General features: G+C 48.5%; 1 protein-coding gene across 13 annotated transcripts in view; it reads left to right on the top strand.

Moving 5' to 3' along the window:
* The window catches only part of LOC116424925 (protein abrupt), an 80,700-nt gene that overhangs the window by 11,628 nt on the left and 46,826 nt on the right, over positions 1-22,246 (top strand). For 12 of the 13 annotated variants that reach the window (XR_013000086.1, XR_013000083.1, XM_076373908.1 and 9 more), the window contains exons 2-3: positions 8,363-8,770; positions 9,359-10,209. Coding sequence is in view for 11 of the 13 variants with exons in the window: in XM_076373908.1 (XP_076230023.1) it covers positions 10,003-10,209 (207 nt within the window). In the remaining 2 variants the exon portion in view is untranslated. Of the gene's footprint in view, positions 1-609; positions 710-8,362; positions 8,771-9,358; positions 10,210-22,246 lie in introns of those variants that run through there. The other variant, XM_076373888.1, reaches the window with a different exon arrangement.

The raw sequence follows: 22,246 nt of genomic DNA, 5'->3' as shown, positions 1-22,246 counted from the left end.
CTCGATGGAAAATCGTGCCGTAGATGCTGTCGACGCGACGCGTAATCGATGTTAATCCCGATCTCTCGTATCTACCGGTACACATACACGCGAGCGCTCGCGCACGTGTAAACGCGCACACCTTCAGCCCCCGTGGCGCGCCGCGTTCCACGACGACCGGTGCCGATCCAGCGGTTTCGCGATAAAAACGCAATATTCTGCAGCCGACTGCAAGATAACGCGTTCCATATTGCAGAGAGCCGGCGAGATAACAGAGCCGCTCGCGTTATTTACGTACGCGGTGGAGCATTGTGCCGCATCACCGGCTTTTTCTCTTTCTCCGACGCGCTCGCGACGCGCCGCGATCCTTTTTTCCTCTCGCACCGGCATACCGTCGCGCTCCGTTCTTGCCCCCCACCTCCGCCGCGCCGCGTCGATTACGGTCTCGATAAAGTCCGTGAAAAAAATTGGCCGTTTTTATCCGGCAACGTTTATTTTGCGCGAAGTTGCCTCGCCGGCGAGCCGGCACGACGTGTCACGCTTTTTACGCGTGTTTCTTTTCAATGACAATGTGCGAACGTTTTTATATAATATGTTCGTTCTGCCTGGCCCATTAAAAATATTTCACCGGTTCCGGTTAGTCGGCTGAAGGATCTAAGGATCCTTAGATTCGTCGTGCCGTAGCGCCTTGAACGTGTTTTGTGGGAAATTCTTTGCACGCTAATCGATCGTTAGTATGTTACTCTGTTTTCATTGATTTCTTGCTATGTAATAGCAGATACTATTTGTCTGTAGCGAAAGGAAGTGTGTTTAAAAGGTTCGTGTAGCTGACGCATTACTGGCACAGTAGTCGGAAAATTGATTTCGATTGCCCGAATCCGACGCCGGAAGTTGGGCGGTTGAAGCGCGTTCTCGAGAAAAATCAGACACCGGAAATGCGGGGCCGCGAGTAGTAGCGCGAACGGCGCTAGAAGTGCCCTCGAGTGTCCCTGAATTTTGTGACTCAAGCCGTAGTAGCTTTTGCCATCGAGGCCTCATTAACGCCTCGATTACTAAATGTCTCCTAATTGGACGCCGCTGGATCCGCCGGCGCGTCGCGACGTGTGCGCGCGTGGTTATCAAAGGGTCGTCAACCTAACGTTCCGCGCGCGGAACGATCGAGGAAATACCTGTAAATACGACTGCGCGACACACACACACACACACAAACACACAAGCTCATGGTGATCACTCTGTGTGTGTGTGTTGCGAGTTCCAGTGTGTACGTGTGAATATTTGTGCTCCGATAAGGCTAATCACTCGCCGATCGTCCATTTAACGCGCGGAATCCAAAAGAGAAAGGAAAATCGAAATTTCGAGAGGCGTTCGATCAATGTTACGCGCTCGTTACATTACGAACACGGTGTAAACACGGTATACGCGCGATGAGAGACGCGGAAGCGATACTGGCGGTTCATTTGATTTATCTGAAATGATACGCGAAATCGATTTCGCCTTTGCAGAAACAAAAATGTGTTTACGAACTTGGTCCCGGGAATGTCGCGTGCATACTGGGAATATTTTGTTTTAATATTCGAGATGGGATTTTTCGAATTCGCGTTTACCGATCGATTCGGCTGCATTCTATGGATTCCGAAGCTTAGCGAGACGTGCATTTGAATGGCGATTAATATTGTAGGCGCACCATTATGAATAGAATCCCTCACGCAGAAAATATAATTCCGTCGAATCTTCCTTGTAAATTGACGCCTAAAATTCGGAATTTGCATGAATATCCCCAGTTTATTAATAACAGGCCTGTTCAATTATTCAGTGCTGCCTAATGAAAAGGGTGGAACTTCCCCTTTCACCTTCCAAATGATTAATCTCGTGAACCAAGTAACCGTAAACTCGATGCAAGTTTACCTCTAACTTAATCTGTTACCCAACTATTTACCGCGTCTCGTAAACGTTCCAAAATTCTACTGGAATATTAGACTTTTCCGAAAGTATACTTCTGTCCGAATAGAGTTTCTACTCTTTTAATATCGTTACTCCCCGTGAACGTTCTAACAGTTTCCCGTTAATTGAAAGCACCACGCAGCCAGGTGACTCACATCAGACGTCGCATGACTAATTACCAACTCAAATTCAAGCCTATCAAACGCAGCGAAGTCGTCGATTCGCCGTAACGCTACACCGCTGGAAAACCGTCGCTGCTCGAACAGCGGCGTCACATCCATCGAATTTTCAACGACGCAGTTGTCGGCCCCTATCCCGCTCGCAATTACGCCGCCAGAATCGCGCGCGGGCCCTGGCGACGGTGTAATAATTGACTGACGATTGCCCGGGTGGCATAATAATCGAGCCGGCCGCCGGATGACTTTCACCGTGCGTCTGCGGCGACGAACACGGGCGTGTACCGGCGTGTAACGCGAGCCCGTGGTACGAAACCGTCGTAGTATTTAACGGCGATGACACTTTCTTTGGAGTCTCTAGGCTTTCTACGTGTGGGACACGTTGTTGCCCGTGGTACTTTCGCCCGTTGGCACGCAACACGCGCGTCCCTCCGCTCGTCGACGGCCCCGAGAGTGTGGCAAATACGTTAGAACCGCCGCGCTGCTGCTTCTCGTTAACGTGTTAATTCGACATACTTCGCGACCGACCACGTGAGAATGTTCTTAGCGATCCACCGGAGGATTGTTTTTTGAATTTGAGATGGGATTTGCCTGACCCGTTACGTAAGAATTTCTCTCCGTCCAGTCGAACGTCGGATGAGTTCTTTGAAAACGAGTATACCGTATTGCGAGTGGATTTTCGAGTTGTATAGCACTTTGTATCGAGTGGTTCGAGAAAGCGAGGAAGCAAACGGTGAATTTTCCGAGTAATTCGAGCACGCCGATTAAGCCTCGTCACTTCTGTTGATGTACGTTCGCTAAGCGACTCGGGTGTATGTGGCAATAACGCTTGTCCGGAAGGTTACGGATTGAATAATACTCGCGCTTATCGAACGCGGGAGATTGAACGAATTGTGCTGGGATTATAAATAACTCGGAGTACTCTTGTTATTCAATCTGACTATTTTTAATAAAATTGTCGCTGAGTAATTATGCAACGTCTATGCGAGCGACAGTTATCTGTGACTCAACGAAACATTTCTGGCGATACACTTTATCGCGAGTCACGGGACTGCCAGTGCGGTTGCTGCACAACCGTGTTTGTCAGCGGCCGAGTAACTGCCACTTGTCAGTCAATGGAAATCCCATCGCGTGAGACCGATAGGTAAAGATCGGTACGTCGATCGACCGGCTACGCCGCGTGTGTAATCTGTAGAATTTCGAGCAGATCGCGACGCGGCGCGGCGCTCGCTCGCGGTGTGGTTCAGGAAACGCAATAAACCATTGCAAAATACTCACCGGGGCTGGAGTAACGCGATAGGCGTTGTTGACTAGCGATTATAACGCGTCGCGCGAAATTTAATGCGTATGCAAATTATTCCAGCGGTGTTGTTGAACACCTTTCGAATCGATTTTGCATTTGCATACATTCCAGCAAAGAGTAACTGAGTATTTTCGTATAATCTTGGAAATGGACTTAATTAACCGGCACACCGTGGCTTCGTTTTAATTAAACCGTGCACGCTGAACCGCGTGCGCCGGGAACGCGCAAATAAAATCATTACTTATTAATTATCGGCGGTCCCCTCTGAGCGTTACGCCGACCCGCTCAGCGGCGGCTTGAAAAATTGTAATTTGTAAGAACGTGCGAAAATGCCCCGATAGTCGTCGCGTGGTTTCCGATACTCGGATTCCTCGTTTCCGATTTACCATGAAGGAAATCGTTCCAATTTATACGTTTAGATTATTCGAATGAACAGGGATTATCGAGTCACCGTATTATAATATAATAATAATTAACATCGATTCTACAGTAGACATCGTGTCTCGTCTATTCCAACCGATCGACGTTGCGATCTGTCAGGCGAATGGATTCGAATTTTTCCGAGAGATGGAAACGTTGGAAATGCTTCGTCTACGAAAACAATGAGGTGCCAGGGTGGAGGGGGAAGGGGGTGGAGCAGAGCCGGTGTAAACGCGGCCAGAGAAACGCAATAAACCATTGAACAGTACCGCGCGAGACCGGAGTAATGCGATAGGCGTTGTTGATTCGCGATTACAACGCGTTGCGCCGCACTGCAATGAGGTTTACGATTGCTCCGCGGAATATAAAACGATCGTCGATTCGAGGAAGTTGCGCGGCGGCGTCCCTGATTCGCCGCGGCGAAATCTTTTTCCCCGGGGGCTTTTTTTTTCTCTTCTTCGTTTGTTTTCTTCTCTCGCATATTTAAACGTTGCTGCTACTGCTGCTGCTGCTGCTGCTGTTGCTGCTGTTGCATCTTTTGATTTACCGTGGCACCGTGTCTCCCGCGCGACACCCGAGCAAACACGCAGATTGAAAGGAACAGGAATTGCATTAGGCGTTCAATTGAAGCGGGGCAAAAGTGGGGCGATATACCGGCTGTCGCAACAGCGTTGCATCCAGTCTTGGAACTTTTCAAATTGAAATTGTACTCTTTCCGATTCGTTGTCATCTCGCGGCGAATACGTTATCGTAACGGTTGCGATATTCGGGTCTAGACGATTGAGCCGTTCCCGAATCATTGATTTCATAAATATTCATATTCACATCCGGACAATTGTAAACTGGCAAACCGTTTTCCTCGTTCAAGATTTGTTAGTCGTTTAAACCTCTTTCTTACGTAAAATTGCAACACATAAAGATGCAAATACGAACGGTATAATTAGCATGCAAATAGGAGTATGTACAAGGCGAGGCGCAGTCATCAAGCTCCCATTAAACCTAACCTGAACTCGAGGCAAATATTCCGTAAAATGTGAAACGATAATAGCGGATAAGGAAGAGTAACACACAGACGTGAATTAAGAGAGGCAGGAAAAGTGTTTTAATTTTAATCCGCCGATCGGTCTCGAACAACCCTCGAAACCCGATACCAAAATGGCGTCCGCGTGAACGTCCCCAGCTGCGAAAGGACCCTCAAAAAAAGCGCAAACAGAAAATAGCCAAAGAGTACCACATTCCTGGAAATATAATTTATCCCGAACTAAAATTGATCGAATAATTAGTCGGCTGCGGATGTTTATGCAAATTCGGCTTCTCACCGACTGGCGGTCGGCCGAATCGAATAAAAGAAGTTATACTCTTTTTCGGCGGACATTAATTGGGTTACGAAAACGACACGGGACTCGTAAAAAATTCGCTGAACTCTTTAGTGCAACGAGTCCGAAATAATCGTGCATAAAATTCCGCGGTCTAATAATTAGGGTGGATACTTCGGCGATCTAGCGCGAGGGAGCACACCATCGCCGTCCAGGCCGATCGATTTTTTTCCCTAATTAAAGCGAGCAACCGCGGCGGCGGGGGGATAACCGCTAAGCATCAATAAAAAGATCGAAGTTATTCATGCCGGGGGCACAAAGCAACGATCGCTAATGATGTCGGATTTCAGCCGACTCGCTCCCGTCGATCTCCGCGCGCGGCTCCATAAATCACTGCCGGCGCGGCGGACGTATGCAGATCGACGTGTTTTTACGTCGAATAAGTCGCCTTTGTGCGCGCGTGCTCCGTATCGCGAAACGTTTGCTCCGGGACTGGCAATTAACGGTTCGATCGAACATCCGCGTAGATCTTCATCGGTCCGCTTCAATTTTACTCGCGACGCCGCGGCGCGTGCTGGCCCGCTCTCGGGCAGCTTTCGAGCGTGAACTCGTCGATCGATCGTTCAAAATATATTCAGGGACACGGGGTTCATTCATACGGCATAATGGAATATAAGCACACGTGGAAAGCGACACGCGGCTCGGGATATCTGATTAAAAGATACGGGGCGTTCCAAAATTCATTGGCTCGTGAAAATTACTCGGGAGAATATCGTGCGTTTCGCGGTGGAAAAATTTAAGGTAGAATTCTTTGAAAATCGATGCACACCTCGTTGTAGAATTTATTGAAGAAGAATGCGAACGCGATGTTATATTTTCCTCGGGAAATTACGACGATAACGATGATAATAGGGTTACGCTCGAAATTTTGCGGCAGCCTGTACTGTGATCAGCTGATTTCGTCGACTCTTCGTGGGAGGCTCGTCAGCCCATAAACGGGAAAATGAGTATTTAATTTCAGTATCGAAACTGAGATAACGCGTGCTCGCTCTCTACGCCTCGTAACGCTTTCTAGGTATCCGCTTGCGAAATCCTCCTCTGGTCATTATGTCAGTTTCATAATGTGCAAGTGCTCGGAGGCGTATGTGTTTCTCGATTCCGGCCGCGTACAGTGTTACTTCGATACTTCAATTGTATGCCAGTTTATTGTTCTTGGAACTGCACTTTGGCGCAAAATTACCGCGCTCGCGCGAATGTTTGCGCGCTTCGCGTTCCCGCGAGTGGTGATACTTACATTTTTCGATGCTAAAAACGGTAGACGCGGCGACATATTACCGCACTCTAGCTACGGGAATTTCATCATTTGAAATATAACCGACGTTTCTCGCGCGATTTATTCTCGTTTTGAAATCAAGAATTACCACTTTCACGTTTCAGATTTAAATTCGAATTGACCGTTCGATTTTTTTCAATGGTTCTTTCTCGTCTAATTTCAAAATCGACGCGTTTCGATCGGTTCCGTAGGATTCCAGCTCACGTTCGCGATGCACGTTCTTTGTAATCGTGTAACGTTCGCGTGCTCCCTGGCAACTTGAACATAGCGTAATTTAAAGGCAACACCCAACGCAAAATATTCGAAGGTGTTTCAAGGCTGTTCACGGAGCCGAGACGCAGCCAGACCTCCCACGGAATCGGAACATACTTGTAATTGAAACTGGAAAAGTAATTACGGTCGGCCGTGTGCCGTGTTCGATATCTCGTTTTCTAATATTTGCCGAGAATGGTGCAAAGTAAATTCACCGGAATCGTAAACAACACCGATAGCCTTATCGTCTAACAGCCTGGTATTCGGTCTTCGTATCTCTATTACTTCGATCCTCTTATACTATTTTTTTCTTCACAGAAACAATCCTAAAATAATCAGTATACCTGTTTCGACTAATCGTTCTCGTTCCCCCAATTCACTACAAATTGATCCGACAAACAAATTCAAAAACTACAATAGATTGCTAACGCGTCGACTGGCACAGTAGTTGCGGATACCAGGTGTTTCGCTCGATAACGATCATAATAAAAATCGTTAATAACGCAGGTAACTAGATAATACTATAACGTGAGAACTGTGATACCAAATAATTAACAATTGATTCCACCTATCTTCGTCGTAAAAGAATAAACGATACACAACAGATTGCAGATCCTCGCGATATTCGACGTGTTAATGCTCTGCACTCGAAAGTTTTTCACTAGAAACATTCAACGTGACTCAACTTGACCGTAATTCCCACATAAATTAAACAAAGCTATTTCATTTCAATATTCCACGTCCCGATGGATTACACAATGCTCACTACACACGAAACTCTACAATTCTACTCTACAAATCAAACGATGGCTACGAATCGCCCCTGATCACAACGCGTTAACCCTCTACGGACGAAGATTCTTCGAAATATATGAAACTTTCAGCAGATGACGCTGAATCATCTGCGTGCTCGTTTCCTGCTGTTCGGGGTTAACCCTTTGCACTCGACGATATTCTCCATGAAAACTATTCATTACTTTCTGACTAAATATGAACGATATTTTTCGCAACTAACACAGTTGATTATCCGATATAGATTAAGAGACAGAACTATTTTACTTCGATGTTTCATGTGTCGATACATTACAGAAGGTTTAATATTGACTTGAAAGTTTGAAAGTTTACCGCGTCGAATCAGGTGGCGACTGTAAGGCGCCCTTCGAGTGCAAAGGGTAAACTCTCGACCGCACAGCCTACAAGTCCACACCGCTCAACGAGATATCCGTTCCGATTCACGCAAGATCCACGCAACGTTGGCAGCGGCAGCGTTCGATTCACCGATGGCCGGTGCGAATCCGAATAACACCGCGCCGGGAATTTCCGTGCGGCGGGAATCCGTGTCTCCGCTCCTCGAATTTCTCGGACGGCTCGGCACCGCGGACCAAGGACTGGCTGCGATCGTTAATGGAGGCAAACGCGCGGCACCGCGCGTTCACCGCGGCGATATAAATAAACGAGCAACAGCCGCGCAACAGTCGGAATGCTCTCGGCCGTTACTCGTTTCATTTATAATCTCGTCCATTATCGTAGACCGCGCGACGAGTAGCTCGAGCGTGCGCGCGTTCGCGTTCGCGCTCGCGCTCGCGCCCGAGAATCAGCGGCCGTGTGTTAACCTGGCGTTTTTCTTTCACCCGGTTCGCAGGAGAGGAGAGAGATCAAGGCGGCCGAGCAGGAGATAGGAAGGGAGAGGTCCGAGGATAAAGGAGGCGAAGGGAACAGCTAGGAGGCGGAGGTGGCGGAGGAGGGAACCGCGGGAAGGGTGACGGTGGAACGCGAGAGGGGGCATGATAAGCAAGGACACGCGCGCACCACGAAAATCAGCCGAGCCGCCGTCGAGTGTCCAGCCGGGGAACCGTCGACGGGCCTGCCGCCGCGACTATCGTCGACGGATGTCGGAATGACGCGTCTGTCGAGCAGTGGCAGGGCAGAGGGTGCAAGGACTCCGTTTAACGGGGGAAAGTGATACGTGGCCGGTGACACGAGGACGGACAAAGGGGAGCACAGCAGGAGGAAGAAACGTCCGGGGGCCGTTCAATCGTCTTCGCATCGGGTGAGTCGGTTTATCGCTATCGAATCGCCGCGGAACAGGCCTTTATCGTTTCTGCACTCTTGAATTATTTATATCGACCGGCTCGTCGGGCAAATAAAAGAAGCGTAATCTCTTTTTATCCATTGTTTCCCGGAACCCAGATAAGAAGGCTAATTACGAATTGTAAGAATGTTTCGTTTTCTGGACGCGAGAGATCAGGGTTACGTGACCGCCGCAAGAAACTCGGCTGACCGATGACGTTATAGAAATCGGCATGAAAAAGGTGTAATGCAGGAAAAAGGAGTTAATTATGCGGTAATTTGTGTCGATATCGTCGAGTTCGTAGATGCAGCGGATTGCATAAGTTTACTCGTGTTTTACCGTGGTGCGTGACTTTTACCGTAGTCGAATGTTGCTCTCGTTCGAATTATTTCTAGGATCGAAATCTCGGGACAAGGTAGACCGAGAGCGCGCGACGAGTCCGCGAAGCGAGATTGAATTAATAACGCAAATCTCTCCCGGTTGTTTATCGATCGGTATTCAAAAATGTCCGATAGGCCGTCACGTGCCGGGTAGCCGTGCTCACAATAGCCGCCGTATTGTTTTCAGAACCGATCGCGGGCTCATTGTCTCACCGTACCCCGACAGCGGCGGACAACGTCCTCTCGTCGCTATCGCGATGTCGTTATTATGAGATCCACGTCGGGCCCGAGGCTCCCTTACACCTGACAGCCACCGAGATCGTTCAACTCCGCGTCCGTTCTATGAACGAACCTTCCACCGAACACACCAGAGGACCAAGAGAAAGAAAGGGACAAGTGGACGACACTACTAGCAGCGCTATCCACTGACACACACGCCGGCGGCAAACCACGCGAGGGAACGACACAACCAACTACCAAAGAATTTTTATCGAGGGATACGATTGTTCGCGAGAAGTGCATTTTTACCAGGTCAAGGTCGACTCACCGAAAGAAGAGCGGGGAACATCGGGCGAATCGACGCGCTGCTGCCTTGTTTAGGAAGAAATCATTGATCCAGGAGTATTGTTCATTCGGTCGAGCGATCCGCTAATCGCCCGTGGACAACGAGTCCAGGCTGAGAGAGCTGATACGGCCACGGGGGTTGATAAGGATAAGAGGGGCGCGTGAAGGTGACGAGAGGGTGAAGTGAAGGTGTCCTCGTGGGGTGCCAGAGTGAGCACGATAGCACCTCTGGTGCCCTCGGCCGTGGGTCCCGAGGGGACGGACGCCATGGCGGCCTCTTCGTCCTCGTCGAGCGGCGAGCAACAGTACTCACTCAGGTGGAACGACTTCCACTCGAGCATCCTCAGCTCATTCCGCCATCTGAGGGACGAGGAGGATTTCGTCGATGTTACACTGGCATGCGACAGTAGCAGTTTCACCGCGCACAAGGTCGTCCTCTCTGCGTGCAGCCCTTACTTCCGGAGGCTCCTCAAGGTCAGTGCATACTCATTAACTGCATTATCCGTTTGCATTTCGAGATTTTCGAGATACCGCTCGTCGACCGTTCGTACGGTCGTGTCGGTTATATTTAGGAATTCGGAGAGAAGTCTTTTGAACAAGATCGTTTAGATTGGAGGAACGATTAGGTATCGATACTGGAGCTATCGGGCTTGAAAGGATGATTGTAGAAATGTCTGTTTCATTATTGAGATTGTGAAGATTTTGAGAGAACTTTTGATCGAAAGATCAATCGCGAGATCAATCGCGAGACTTCGAATTTTGAGAAATTAGAAATAGATCGTTGGAATTGCTCGGTAGCTCTAGTTTGAATCGATGGAAAGGAGTCGAATTGTTTTATAAGGACGCAGCCAATTAATTTACGCTAAAATTCTAATACAACGAGAAAGTGATTAGAAGAGAAATCGAATAAGCGGCTTTCAAAAAATTGCGGGCCCGTCTACCGCAACGCCGTTGCGAAAATCCCCGTCCCTCGTAATTGAACTATTGTCGAAATATTGGAAATATGATCCTCTCTATCGGAATGTCGATGCCAATTTTCAATTTCGAAACAGGTGAAATCGAGTGTGCGCCTTTCGCGCGAAACATTTTTACTGGCTCGCCGTGCACGGAATTCGATTGTTCCAAAATATTTGTTCACCGTATCCTCTTAAATTCTCTTGAAATATTATCTACTCCGGTTGCAATAGTATCCCTTAAAATAGAGCAAATTCGATCGACGAGAAAGATCTGCCGATCGTTTTAAATTCGAACCTGTATCCCCGACGTAAAGGAAGAGGTTCGTAATCGTGAAATTTGAGAGTACGACAATTGTACCACCCAGAAGGCATCAGTCCGCCCTTAATTTCGTTCGTGCACGTAATGCAGCCGTCGCGAATATAAAATTCGGCGGAAGATGGCAATTACGGGGTTCGCGACGGGTGGAAGAATCGAGAAAGGACTTCCGTTTCGATTTGCATAATAACGAAGTCCTCCGCCGGCCAACGGGAGACTCATCCGCAGTCAAAGGACTATCGATCACTTCGACGTGTCGTCGCAATGTCGTCAACCGCGTCCACCTGTCTCCCCGAGAAACCCGTTTCCTCGTGTTCCCCCTTGATCGACCCCCTCAACCATCGGCCATCCGGGGAGACCACGTTCTATAAATCGACCTCTCGTAATAGACGAAACACGTTCGGCCGGGGTTAAGGGATCGATAGATGGGGGTTCGTCTGGTCACTGTTGCATAACATACCTACGTTGACTCTTAACCCTTTGCACTCGAGAATATTTTTCTCGACAAATATTCATCATTTTCCGATGAAACATCAATGATACGTTTCACAACTAACATAAAGAAATACCTTGCATAAATTAAGTAGAACCATTTTATTTCGATGTTCCATGTGTCGATGCATTATATAAAAATTTAATATTGAATTCTAAATTTTATTTCCATGGGTCAAATCAAATGCCTGAAAGCCTCTCGAGTGCAAAGGGTTAAACTTTCGAGATTTCTAAATTCTAAGCCGAATAAAGTGACACTTGGAAATATACCATAGTAATTTGTATTACATCTGAATTTCAAAAGAAACAGTGCTTCCGAAGCGATTAAAATGAAATTCATTGTTAACAGAGGTTGATTACCAAAATGTACGTCTCGTTAACGATCCGCGCTACCGAACAATACTCGAGATTAATATCCCGGAGAACAGTAACAGGAAAGTATCCATTGTCGCTGGAATGACAACGCGAATTCCCAGCAGTCGGTTGACAACTAATTCCAACGGACGATAGCAGGAACGTTAGGGGAACGATTGTGTCGGGACGAGTCTGGAAAGAAATCGAGACAGTGGAAGAGGCGACCGACTTTCTAATTGACGCGCACCGCTAATTGATTTTAAGTGTCAGGCCGCGGTACTCGAGCTAATAACGCCGGACACGAGAATCGTCGTCCTATCCCTACCCGTTCGGTCCGCGGCGTTGCTTGCGTCACGACGCCATGTAGACGAACGCCTGGGCTATCGGTGCCGCGCGTCGTTTAAATATAAGTCACGCGGGCGACGACGTAATAAAAACCGTGCATTGCGTCGCCACGAAGGTGGAGCCTTTTGTGCTCATTAATATCCCTCGCTATTGTACTTTCACCGGCGTCCCGGTGACGCTCGGAACCGTTTGTTTAATGCCCGTAGACGCCGCCGCCGCCGCCATCGCCGTCGTCACGTTATTATTACTCCGTTCGCGGCACTCGTCGCCGCATTAAACGCCCGGGGAAAACATGAAATTGCACCGTGCACAATTGCCGGGGATTAACGCGTGGGACGAACGTCAGAGCTGCACCCTGCGCGGAGCTTTTCCCTCGGATATCGGACCTGCGTCACTTGTTCGCAAGAATGCAAATTATCGATACTATCGTTCTTAACGTTGAACTTACTTGTTCGTCCGAAATTAATTGAAGCGGACAATGAATCGGGATTAAAGTTTAACCCTTAGCGGACGAGGATACTTTGAAATATACGAAAGCTTCGGTAGATGAAGTTAAATTATATATCGATTGCTTAAGTATTAGAAAGGAAACTGGGCACTGATCCCTTGCCGTTCGAGTAATTAAATCATTCATCTACGACTTACAAATATAAACATCTGATGTCGACATTCGTCCGTAAAGGGTCAACGTTTGAAGTTTCCAGCGATGAAAGTTATCGATACGAGAGCTTCGGAAGCTAAAGTATACGGACTCTTATCATTAAGAAATTTATCACGGAGGTATTAGGACGCATAACAAATCGCAGGTATTAACATACCAACACCGGATCAGTTCCCAAAGACAGAAATAAATCGGCGTTAGTATCCGATCGAAATTTTTCACCTCGGCTCTAGATTAGCTGAAATAAAGTTCCCTCGGAAAAAGGAGGGAAAGAAGTGGACGGTTGCGAAACCAGTCGATATTTTCGCGTGTTCGATATCAAACGCGTGACGCAACGATAACGAGTCTGCCTGGAACACCTGACAGCCGTGCACGCTTTGATTTATGCGTTAGTGCACCGGTGCAACGATTTACGACAGCTCCCCCCGTTCATTTGACTATCGGCCGGGAGTCGATGACGAATCACTGAGTTATCGACTACGTCCGCAACGATATTTGCCGAAATACGATCCCCGTGCTCTACCCGTCGTCCGCCTCCCTCCCGGCCGGCCAATAATAAATTTCGGCCTGTCCCGGATCGGTAATAAATTGGCTCCGCGAGCAATAGCCTGTCAGGTCCGGCACGAAATTCGCGAGAAAAATCCGGAATTCCGAGCGGAACGTATCAACCGTGCACTTACCTCGCCGGTCGCGCGAGTTTCCGTTTTATTCCCGCGACCGCGAGACCAGTTGACCGGGGTCGCAGCCATTTTGGTCCGCGAACTTAATCCCTGAGCACACAGTCCTCTCTCTCCCCCGTTCGTTGATCAATATTTGACGGCATGGGGGTGGCCGATGTCTGCGGTGGAAACGCGGATCTTCGGCGGCACGGAGTAACTTCTGTTTCCCGTAACTCGTCGCGCGTTGATTACGCCGCGCCGGTACCTGGAAGTCGAAGCAAAAAGGATTATCAAGTTAATGAACGTTACTCACGCGGGGTGTGGTAAATCCCAGAAGATTTATTTCATCGAACCGACAGCCGCTTTCTTTTCCTCCGTGAATATTCGTGTCCCTCCATTAAAGCCTCCAGATGATATCAACGTTACGTTCATACAAAAGATTGCTTCTCGGAACAGACTCGCATCGAGATAATCGCGCGACGCCGTTCGGAACGTTCCATACCGAACAACACGCTTCCGTTAAACTGTTGTTCCCACGCGTTCGAGTATCGCCGTGTTAACTACTATTGCACAATTCGTTGATATTATTCGGAGAATTCTCTCGAATTTCCCAACGGAGGAACGTCGAGCAAAGTCGCCCCTCCCGATCGCCGGCCGGGTGCCCCGTAGGAATCGTAGGCGCCGTTCGCCGCGTGTTCCAGGTTCTATTTTAACGCGAAGTCCCTCGCTCCGACCCCGTGGCGCGCCACATTGCCCGCTCATTGTAATTTACGCGGCGGCGATATTGCTTTACGGACATCGAAATAACGCTGTCGTCGCTCGCCGTTCGTCGGCCGGCGTCTTATTATTTCGAACGCGCGACGCGTGGGCCGTCGCCGGCGGGTCCGCGCGCGCGAGAGGCTCGTTTCCTCGCGGCTAATATAGCCGGTGCGTGCGATTCCGTGAACGCGATAACGAGACGCGTCGCGTCCTCCCCGCGAGACGCTTTAAATATTTATCGCGGGTCGTAAAGCCGGGTCACGGCGCGGAGCAGCACCACCTCCGTTGGTCGTTTATCATCGTCGCGCGGCGGAGGTGCACCCGGTTTCCCGGCTCAATGAAAATTCCTGGACGCGCCTCGGTGGAAGCGCGCACGCGATACGGCCCGATCGTTTCCCCGGAAACCGATGAGTCGTCCGCTCGCGACACGCTTAATTGACTGTTATTTGTAACTTATTCTCGTCTCCCAACCCGGTTCTCCTTTCTTTTTTCCTCCCCCTCCTCGGTTTGTTTTTGCTGTTCGCGGAATTTCCTCTCGTTTTGGTTTTCGATCGTTGAGCTGTCGCGCCTAAGGGATCCGCGCAATTTATATCGCGGATAGTCCCGGCTCGATTGGTCTCGTTCCCTCTCTCCCGTTCGATCGACGAATCCGGCCGAGCGATCGGCTGACCGATCGTAGGCTAAGCAGCGGCCTGTCCGCCGATAAACTGTTAAGGGAACTCGTTAAGCCTGTTCCACCGTAATATTCCTTGCATCCGAGGCACGCCTTTCAGAGACTGTCACGGTCCTCGAGATAACTGCATTAATGGCTCGGCACCGTGATGACCACTCGGCAGGAATTAATCTACGCGCGGAGTTTCATTCGAGTTACCGTAACTTCGCATACCTTGTGCTCTATTCCCGGCATGGACGACCGACACGGAATTGCACGCGTTTCGATCGAGTTTCTTCCCTTTATTCCCCCTTTTCCTGGTCTATTCCTTCTTGCCGGAGGACGCGTTCGTCACGGGTAACAAACGAGGAGATAATTGTTGCGATTGGTTGCTCGCGATTGATGGTCGCTTGCCGGTTGATGTATCGATGAGACGATCGGGTAGATATTACAGAGTTTCCACCTGAGTTGCATCGTTTTTGACGGTGCCAATTATTTTTAGGTACGACGGGACGGTCGTTGAACGATCGAGCTGTCTTCAATTTCCGGTGTAGATGTACGCTGATTCGATTGCCGCGAATAAATTCGTTTTAAAAACAGAGATTCTGATTTAATCAGTTTGCATGCTGATTGAATGCTTCTCGGCGGATACGCGCGGAAGGCTCAATGCGAGAAATTTTGAAGGATACCAGATTGTTCCGATGCAGTGTCTCTCGCTGTGACAAGTGCCCGAGCTCAAAGCCGTTGCTCTAATGGGTCCTATTCCTCTTCTATCCCATTTACAAAAGTATAAATACACTCGGATGAATCCGGACAGGATACAGCTGTCATTCGGGGCTCCAGTTTCTCCATACCGCCGAGGTATCACCGAAAACATAGAGGGTCTGCTGTGCTCGAGCGTCTCGAGGACTGTCGCCTATGTTGAAAGAGCACATCAGCCTCTTTATACCGTGTATCACCGTTCGCTACGGTCACTCGTCGGGAAAAAGTTGGAAAGATAACATGCTTCTCTTCATTCGAAGATCTTCGAGTGTCTGACACGCGGACTATTCACGAAGTTGCGATTTTTCTGTCGAATCATCGAGTAACCGAACTCCCAGAAGGAAATTACACTCTTGAAGAGAGTGGCAGAGGGAAGGAGGAAAAGTATCTGGCAACTGTTAAATTTCCTGTCAAACGACGATCACAAATCATTGCAAACCACTCCACGACGTGCACGGTTGTCCGAATAAAATTTCGCCCAGATCGCGAGCACGAAACATTGCTTTAATTCCCCCCAATCAGACTTTCAGCAGCTTATTGTATAACTATCCCAAAGGATAACAGAACAAATTGACAGAACCTCTCGAGAAAGGCGTTGCAATGAAACGTTCTTCCCTATGTTCCTGGAGAATCAAAGTTTTCCTTAAAATAACAGAAACGCTTATCTATCGGAGTAACTAGTATTATTCCCGATTCCCAAGGAAATCAATCATTTGCTTCAAAGAACGCGCAAACGCTTAATCATCGAACTAATCGAGTATCGTTATTCACGAGATTCTACCACTTTCCTGGTAGCCCAGGAATACTCTCGCGATATTCAGCAATTCCGATGAATTCGTCCGCTCGACGGTCGCTCGTCAGAAAGAACTTTTTACAACAGGCAATTACCGGAGGAAAAAGGAAAAAGGTGTACGGCTCGTAAAGCGGAAAACAGCTCGTAAGCCATGCGGCACGTGCTGAGTGCAGGGAATAGAAAATGATGCTTGCACAATACCACAAATCCATCGGGTCCGCCTTGTGGCGGGCAAAAGGTGCTCCATATTCTATATTTAAAGGCGTACGCGGCGGTGTGCGAGCACGGGAGAAAGAGAGGACGCGATGGCCACGTGCGTGTGCGTGGCCCGTTACCATCACGTACCCGCGCGGTACTCGCGCGCTACTCGTCGCGTGACCGGTCGCATTTAAATTTACCGAGCGATGCGCGCCGCCACGACTCTCGATCTTCGCGCGTGCGATGCTAGTCGGGGAAAGGACGCGAAAGAGAGAGCGAGAGGGAAGACGCACGGGGATCGCTGGAAATATACGGGACGACGCTCGATCTCGTTTGTTTCCGGCTATGCGTGATCCGAAGCGTGGCTGTGTAACGAGAACCTTCACGCCGAAAGAGGGCTGCACGGGGGCAGCGGGGAGGCGGTGGGCTTCTATTTTCTACGCGACCCACCCCGAGCACGTTCGACCATAATACAAGCCGAAATTTAAATCATTTCGAAATCCCCGTGATTATTTACGAGCGGACGTGAACTTTACGCGCTGAGAAGCTGGAAGCGCGGGTTTCTTTCGGACCGAGGAGCGGCATCCGTGATTTAAGACGGTTATTTAGGATTATTGGGTTCAAGGATTGATCGATGGACTATCAATGTAAAGCTGATCGCATGTTCGCTCGTAATATCGACGTGGAAATACGCTCGTTAAGTCGGGGAACGCTGATGTTTTTAATAAACGACTGTTTCGCTGTTTCTTTCATCCGGAGGCTGGAGTTGGTTCCGAGAGAGAGATATAATTGCTTTCCAAAACACCGTCGAGAATGCTAAATTTCACGTTTTTCGGGATTCGCCGTGTCTCTTAAAGCGGGAATAAATCACAGCCTGTAGGGAAATATTTGGAGCATCGGTTCGATCTTAATGGACTTTCTTTGTTAGCTTTCTGGAATGTCTGATCTTTCGATTGAACCGTTGGAAGGCTGATTTCGTTTCACGTTTTCTCACCGAAACCAGTCCCCGTTTCTGCTTTATGAAAACATCTACCGACAAAAACCACAAAAATACGCTCGGGATCGTCGACGGATCGGTATCACGCGTCTTCAATGAACAATACAACGCTCGTGCTTTTCAATGAGTCGCTTATCAGGAGGTTCCACGGGATGTGGTTTAAAGCGGGCCCGCCGCAAATGGAAATTTTATTCAGACCAGCGGAAGATGGTATCGCGTACACATCGATGACGATTTGCGCCGATAAGGGTAATCAAATTGCGGAGGCTGGTATCGCTCAATACGCCGAAATGCTGTTAGTTTTATATAGTTCTGGGTATCGCGGCACAGATAAGCGGCTTGCCCAATCGGAATCAGCTCCTTCCGCCTCGTAACGTCACGGCTGTTTACGATTACCCGCGTCACGGCCAGCACGCCCACGTACTACGCGCGATGGAATAAAGAAAAAGAAAAAAGAAAAGAGGAGACAGGAGAGAGAGAACGAAAAAAAAAAACACCGAGTCGTATAATGGTCAGCGGAGTAATGATTCTCGCCAGTCGGCGAATGAGGATCCGATGGAAACTTACGACCGCACGGTCCCCCGCCTCTCTTAACCGTCGAATGTAACGCGTAATGCCCATGCTTCAAACGTTACCCGACGAGTGCCATCTGTCGTCCGGCTGAAAAACGCCTTGTTACTTATTACAATCGGCTTCGAACTGGCCAACTCAATTTATTCGCTTTTTCTCTCTACCTTCTCGAATTACGTCTCTCGCTCGGTAGGATCCTTTGCCAAGCCATCGAGTGTTGTTTTCTACCTTCAGATGAACTCTAGTCACTTCGCCGTGCACAATTGAAAGGTGCGAATGAGTAATTCGATCGTAGAAGTAATCATTTTTATTTAGCGAGGCTAGCAGATGCTGCAGGAAATCTGCTAAAGTGAATATCCTGTTAACGATAATAGTTTCCGCGAATTGAAATTTAAATTGTCGCGAAGTGTGTCAACCTTCGATGCACCGTCTACGACAGAATACACGTAGTGCACGGAGTGATATGTAAAAGGCGAAGCCCATCGATCAAGTTCTAAATTAATTCGCAACCTTTATCCAACGGATTAACGCCTCGCCACGCTAAATACTCCTACGAGACAGCCTAATCGAAGCGGCGGTGCCGATAATGTTTCCAGTTATTAAATTCCCGATTGTCAATTACGCCGGACAACAGCGTGGAATAGGATCGACGCAAAAATCGATGACTCCGCGCCGGGCACACACCGGTTCTCTTTTTCGAGCGGTAATTACACGTTTCACGGGGCCGGAATAGAAAGGCCTCAGTATCCGATATCTCGCTCCTTAATTTATTTTTAATGCGAAGCCGCGGCGGCCGAGCAAAGGTCGCGCATAAAATTTACAATCATTAAATGCCTTCGATCCACCGTCCGGAAAAAAGAAATGCTAGTTATTCGTCATTGAATGCAGCCGGCCCAGACGCTTTAACGAACCTACGCTCGGCAGACTCGCTCGCTCGCTCGTTCGCGTCATTCCAGTTATCCCGCTCGCAAGAAAAATGCCGTCGTTACCGGATCAAAACGTATTTCTAATTAATTCCAGCAACGGTATATCTCCGCTCCGTAGGCAGTACGTCAAACGGTCGCGTCGCTTCGTCGGGGTGGGAAGAGAGCGAACTCGCTCGGTGAAAAGAAACGGACTGACTCTCTTCGGCTAGAACGAGGCAGAGTCTAAAGGAGAGTAAGAGTAAACGAGAAAGAGTAAGAAAGCGAGAGAGAGAGAGAGAAAGAGAGAGAGAGAGAGAGAGTGAGAGGGGGGAAAAGGGAAAAGAAAGAACGACAAGAAAATTAGGACAAGAGCCAGGTTTATCGTCTTTCTAATCCGAACGTCGCTCGAGCCTTAGGCGCGGCCCATTAATGGATCTCTACGTCGAAGGATGTATACGCGGGTTAGAGGGGTTAAATGACGCCGTATATCCGAGAGGCAGCGTCATGAAATCGTGGCTTGTTTTCCTTTACTGCCGCGCTCCGTACGGAACCACTTACGCGGGCACGTACACGCGCATTAAGGCACGCGCTCTTAATGCGTCCGGCATTTGCGTTTCTCATTCCTGCCCGGCCAATGGGAATCCGTCCTCTCCCTCCAGAGGCCGGCTGAAAAAAAATATATATGTGTATATATGTGTATATATATATATATATATATATATATATATATATATATATACACATACATATACATATATATTTCTTTCGAACTTATTTCTGGACGTATTACGACGTTGCAATTAGAGATTGGGTCTCGGTGCGTGGTTGTCCGGACCGTTTCGTGGAATTTGATCTTGTCTATCCTCGACGTGGAACGGTCGGAGCGTTTAGGAAGAAATTAACTGAATCATTCGTAGTTGCATCAGTTTATCGACGAGAGTATTTTCGAAAATATCCATTGACGCGAGAGGAAACACGTGCAGCCTCTGGAAATAACGGAGGACCGATTATCGCGTTCGCTTCTGGCGTCAGATGTTTGCGATAGTCAAGATTTTCGTACTGTACCTGGGGAACGCTAAATGATTCGCGCGTCACTGGTAATCTAAATGGAACTTTGCTCTCTAGCTTCCAATATCTTCTACATCTATTTTAAAGTACCGAATATCTAGCAGACAATCTATTCCGTAGGATATATCTCTAAACTCGAGAACCTTAAATCTCAATTTCCCAAGCAGTCATAACAGAAATCGTTTTCGGCGGCAGTACCGTTCCGACGGCGATCCGACCCGACCCGATTTTTCTAATTGACCGGCAGATGCCAGGGCAAAGGCGGTACCGTGATGGCGTCGAATTTTCGGGCGAAGTCGAGGCACTAAAGCCCGCGTCAAATTTAGGCAGCCATAGTACATCTGTCGACTATAATATCCATTGACTCGTTCCCGTAAGTACCCCACGCCGTTGGCACGCGTGTGCGTGCGTGCGTGCGTTCGTTCGTTCGTTCGTTCGTTCGTTTCGTGCACAAGCATCGCGCGTACGGGTATCCGAGGGAATATGCGTGTTGCCGGTGCTGCCTCTCGTCGGATCTTAAAATAAGACCGGCCACCGCACCGTAATAAATTCTGCGTGCCTCCTCCTCGCGCGTATCGTGCGTGCGTGTCCCGAAGTGTCAGCCAAGAAAGAAAGAAAGAAGAAAGAAAGAAGGAAGGAAGGAAAGAAAGAAAGAAAGAAAGAAAGAAAGAAAGAAACGGAGGAACCGTGGCGAGAACGAGCAACAAAAAGGAAAGCCTCTTCGTCGCCGGCAGAGGGGCGACAGGGGAATATAGAGAAAGAGAAAAGAATATAAACGTGAGTCACTGGCGGGTAGGGATCGAAAAGACGCGCGTCGGAGCCCCACCGAAAACCCTATTGCTGGTCGTGGTTGTACGAGTGCGCGCGTCGGAGCCCGCGTAACTTATAAATCCGCTCGCCAGAAGGTGCTGCTATATATGTTACGATGTAATTCAAGAATTCGACCGGCGACACTCGCGTTGGCAACGCGACACGAAATTCGGAGAAAGCGGAGACCCGTGTTAATTTCGATACGCTATCGAGACGCCGGCGAATTGCTCGTATTAACAGCGCGCGAGATACGGAGACCCGGTTTCACGAATTCCATGGATTTCTTTTATCGTGCGTAATTATGGCTTCTCGGACACTTATGCTTATCCGTTATGGAGCGCGTATTGCTTTTGGATTTCTGGAAAGATCGTTTCTCTAGGTGCAACGGAATATGGTAATTTGGATTGATGTGTGTGTGTGTGTTTAGCCGGCGGAACTCGTATCTAGAAAGTACTTAGTCTACGAATTTAAGAGTGGTATCTCCGAGTTGAGAATATAAATTTTGCGTTTTAAAATGGGCACGCTATACGACCATAGTTGCGTAACACGCTTCGCTCCGAAATAAGCGCGCGCGCGCCAACTACTAGCGGCGTTAATCGTTAAACCGCGGATTTTTATGCAATCGCGGACGCTCGTTCCTTCTATAAACAGTTTTAGAAAGTTCCCAGTCGAATAAACAATTTTCTTTCCTCTTTTTTTTCCACGGATTTTATAAACTCCCCGGAACATTGCAAATCCATTAAACTCGCGCGTTATCTATCGGTTATCGGTCGTTTTAAAGTTTACGCTTCTCCGTGATGTGCTACATATTTTATGCTCTCTTTAGAGCGCGTTATCTTATTTACAAACATTTTTCCGCGATTACGGGAAACCGAGCCGCGAAAAACGAATATAACCCGAAGGACGTTGAACTCTTCAATTTTATCGGCAGCGTCCAGTTCTCGGACAGGTTCGCTCCCGAATAGAATTCCCGTGCAGCGCGCGGTGTCCTCCGTCGCGAAAACACCGTTTCAATTGCAACGTGCAATTACCACCGGCGAACAAACAAGTCCCCCTTTGTTCCCACTTTCCTCCGCCGCCACTGAGTCACACTCCCAACATAGTTTTTTTTCTTGCCGGGCGACATCCGCGCCAGTTGTCGGAGCCTCGGGAATATTTATCCGGCAGCGTTCGACCGATACATCGGTCGCCTTTATTTTTTCTCTCTCATCTTC

The sequence above is a fragment of the Nomia melanderi genome, chromosome 1 (genome assembly GCF_051020985.1).
Source record: "Nomia melanderi isolate GNS246 chromosome 1, iyNomMela1, whole genome shotgun sequence".
NCBI lineage: Eukaryota > Metazoa > Arthropoda > Insecta > Hymenoptera > Halictidae > Nomia > Nomia melanderi.
Note: the sequence above shows the minus strand (reverse complement) of the source record. Positions and strands in the feature narration are given on the sequence as shown.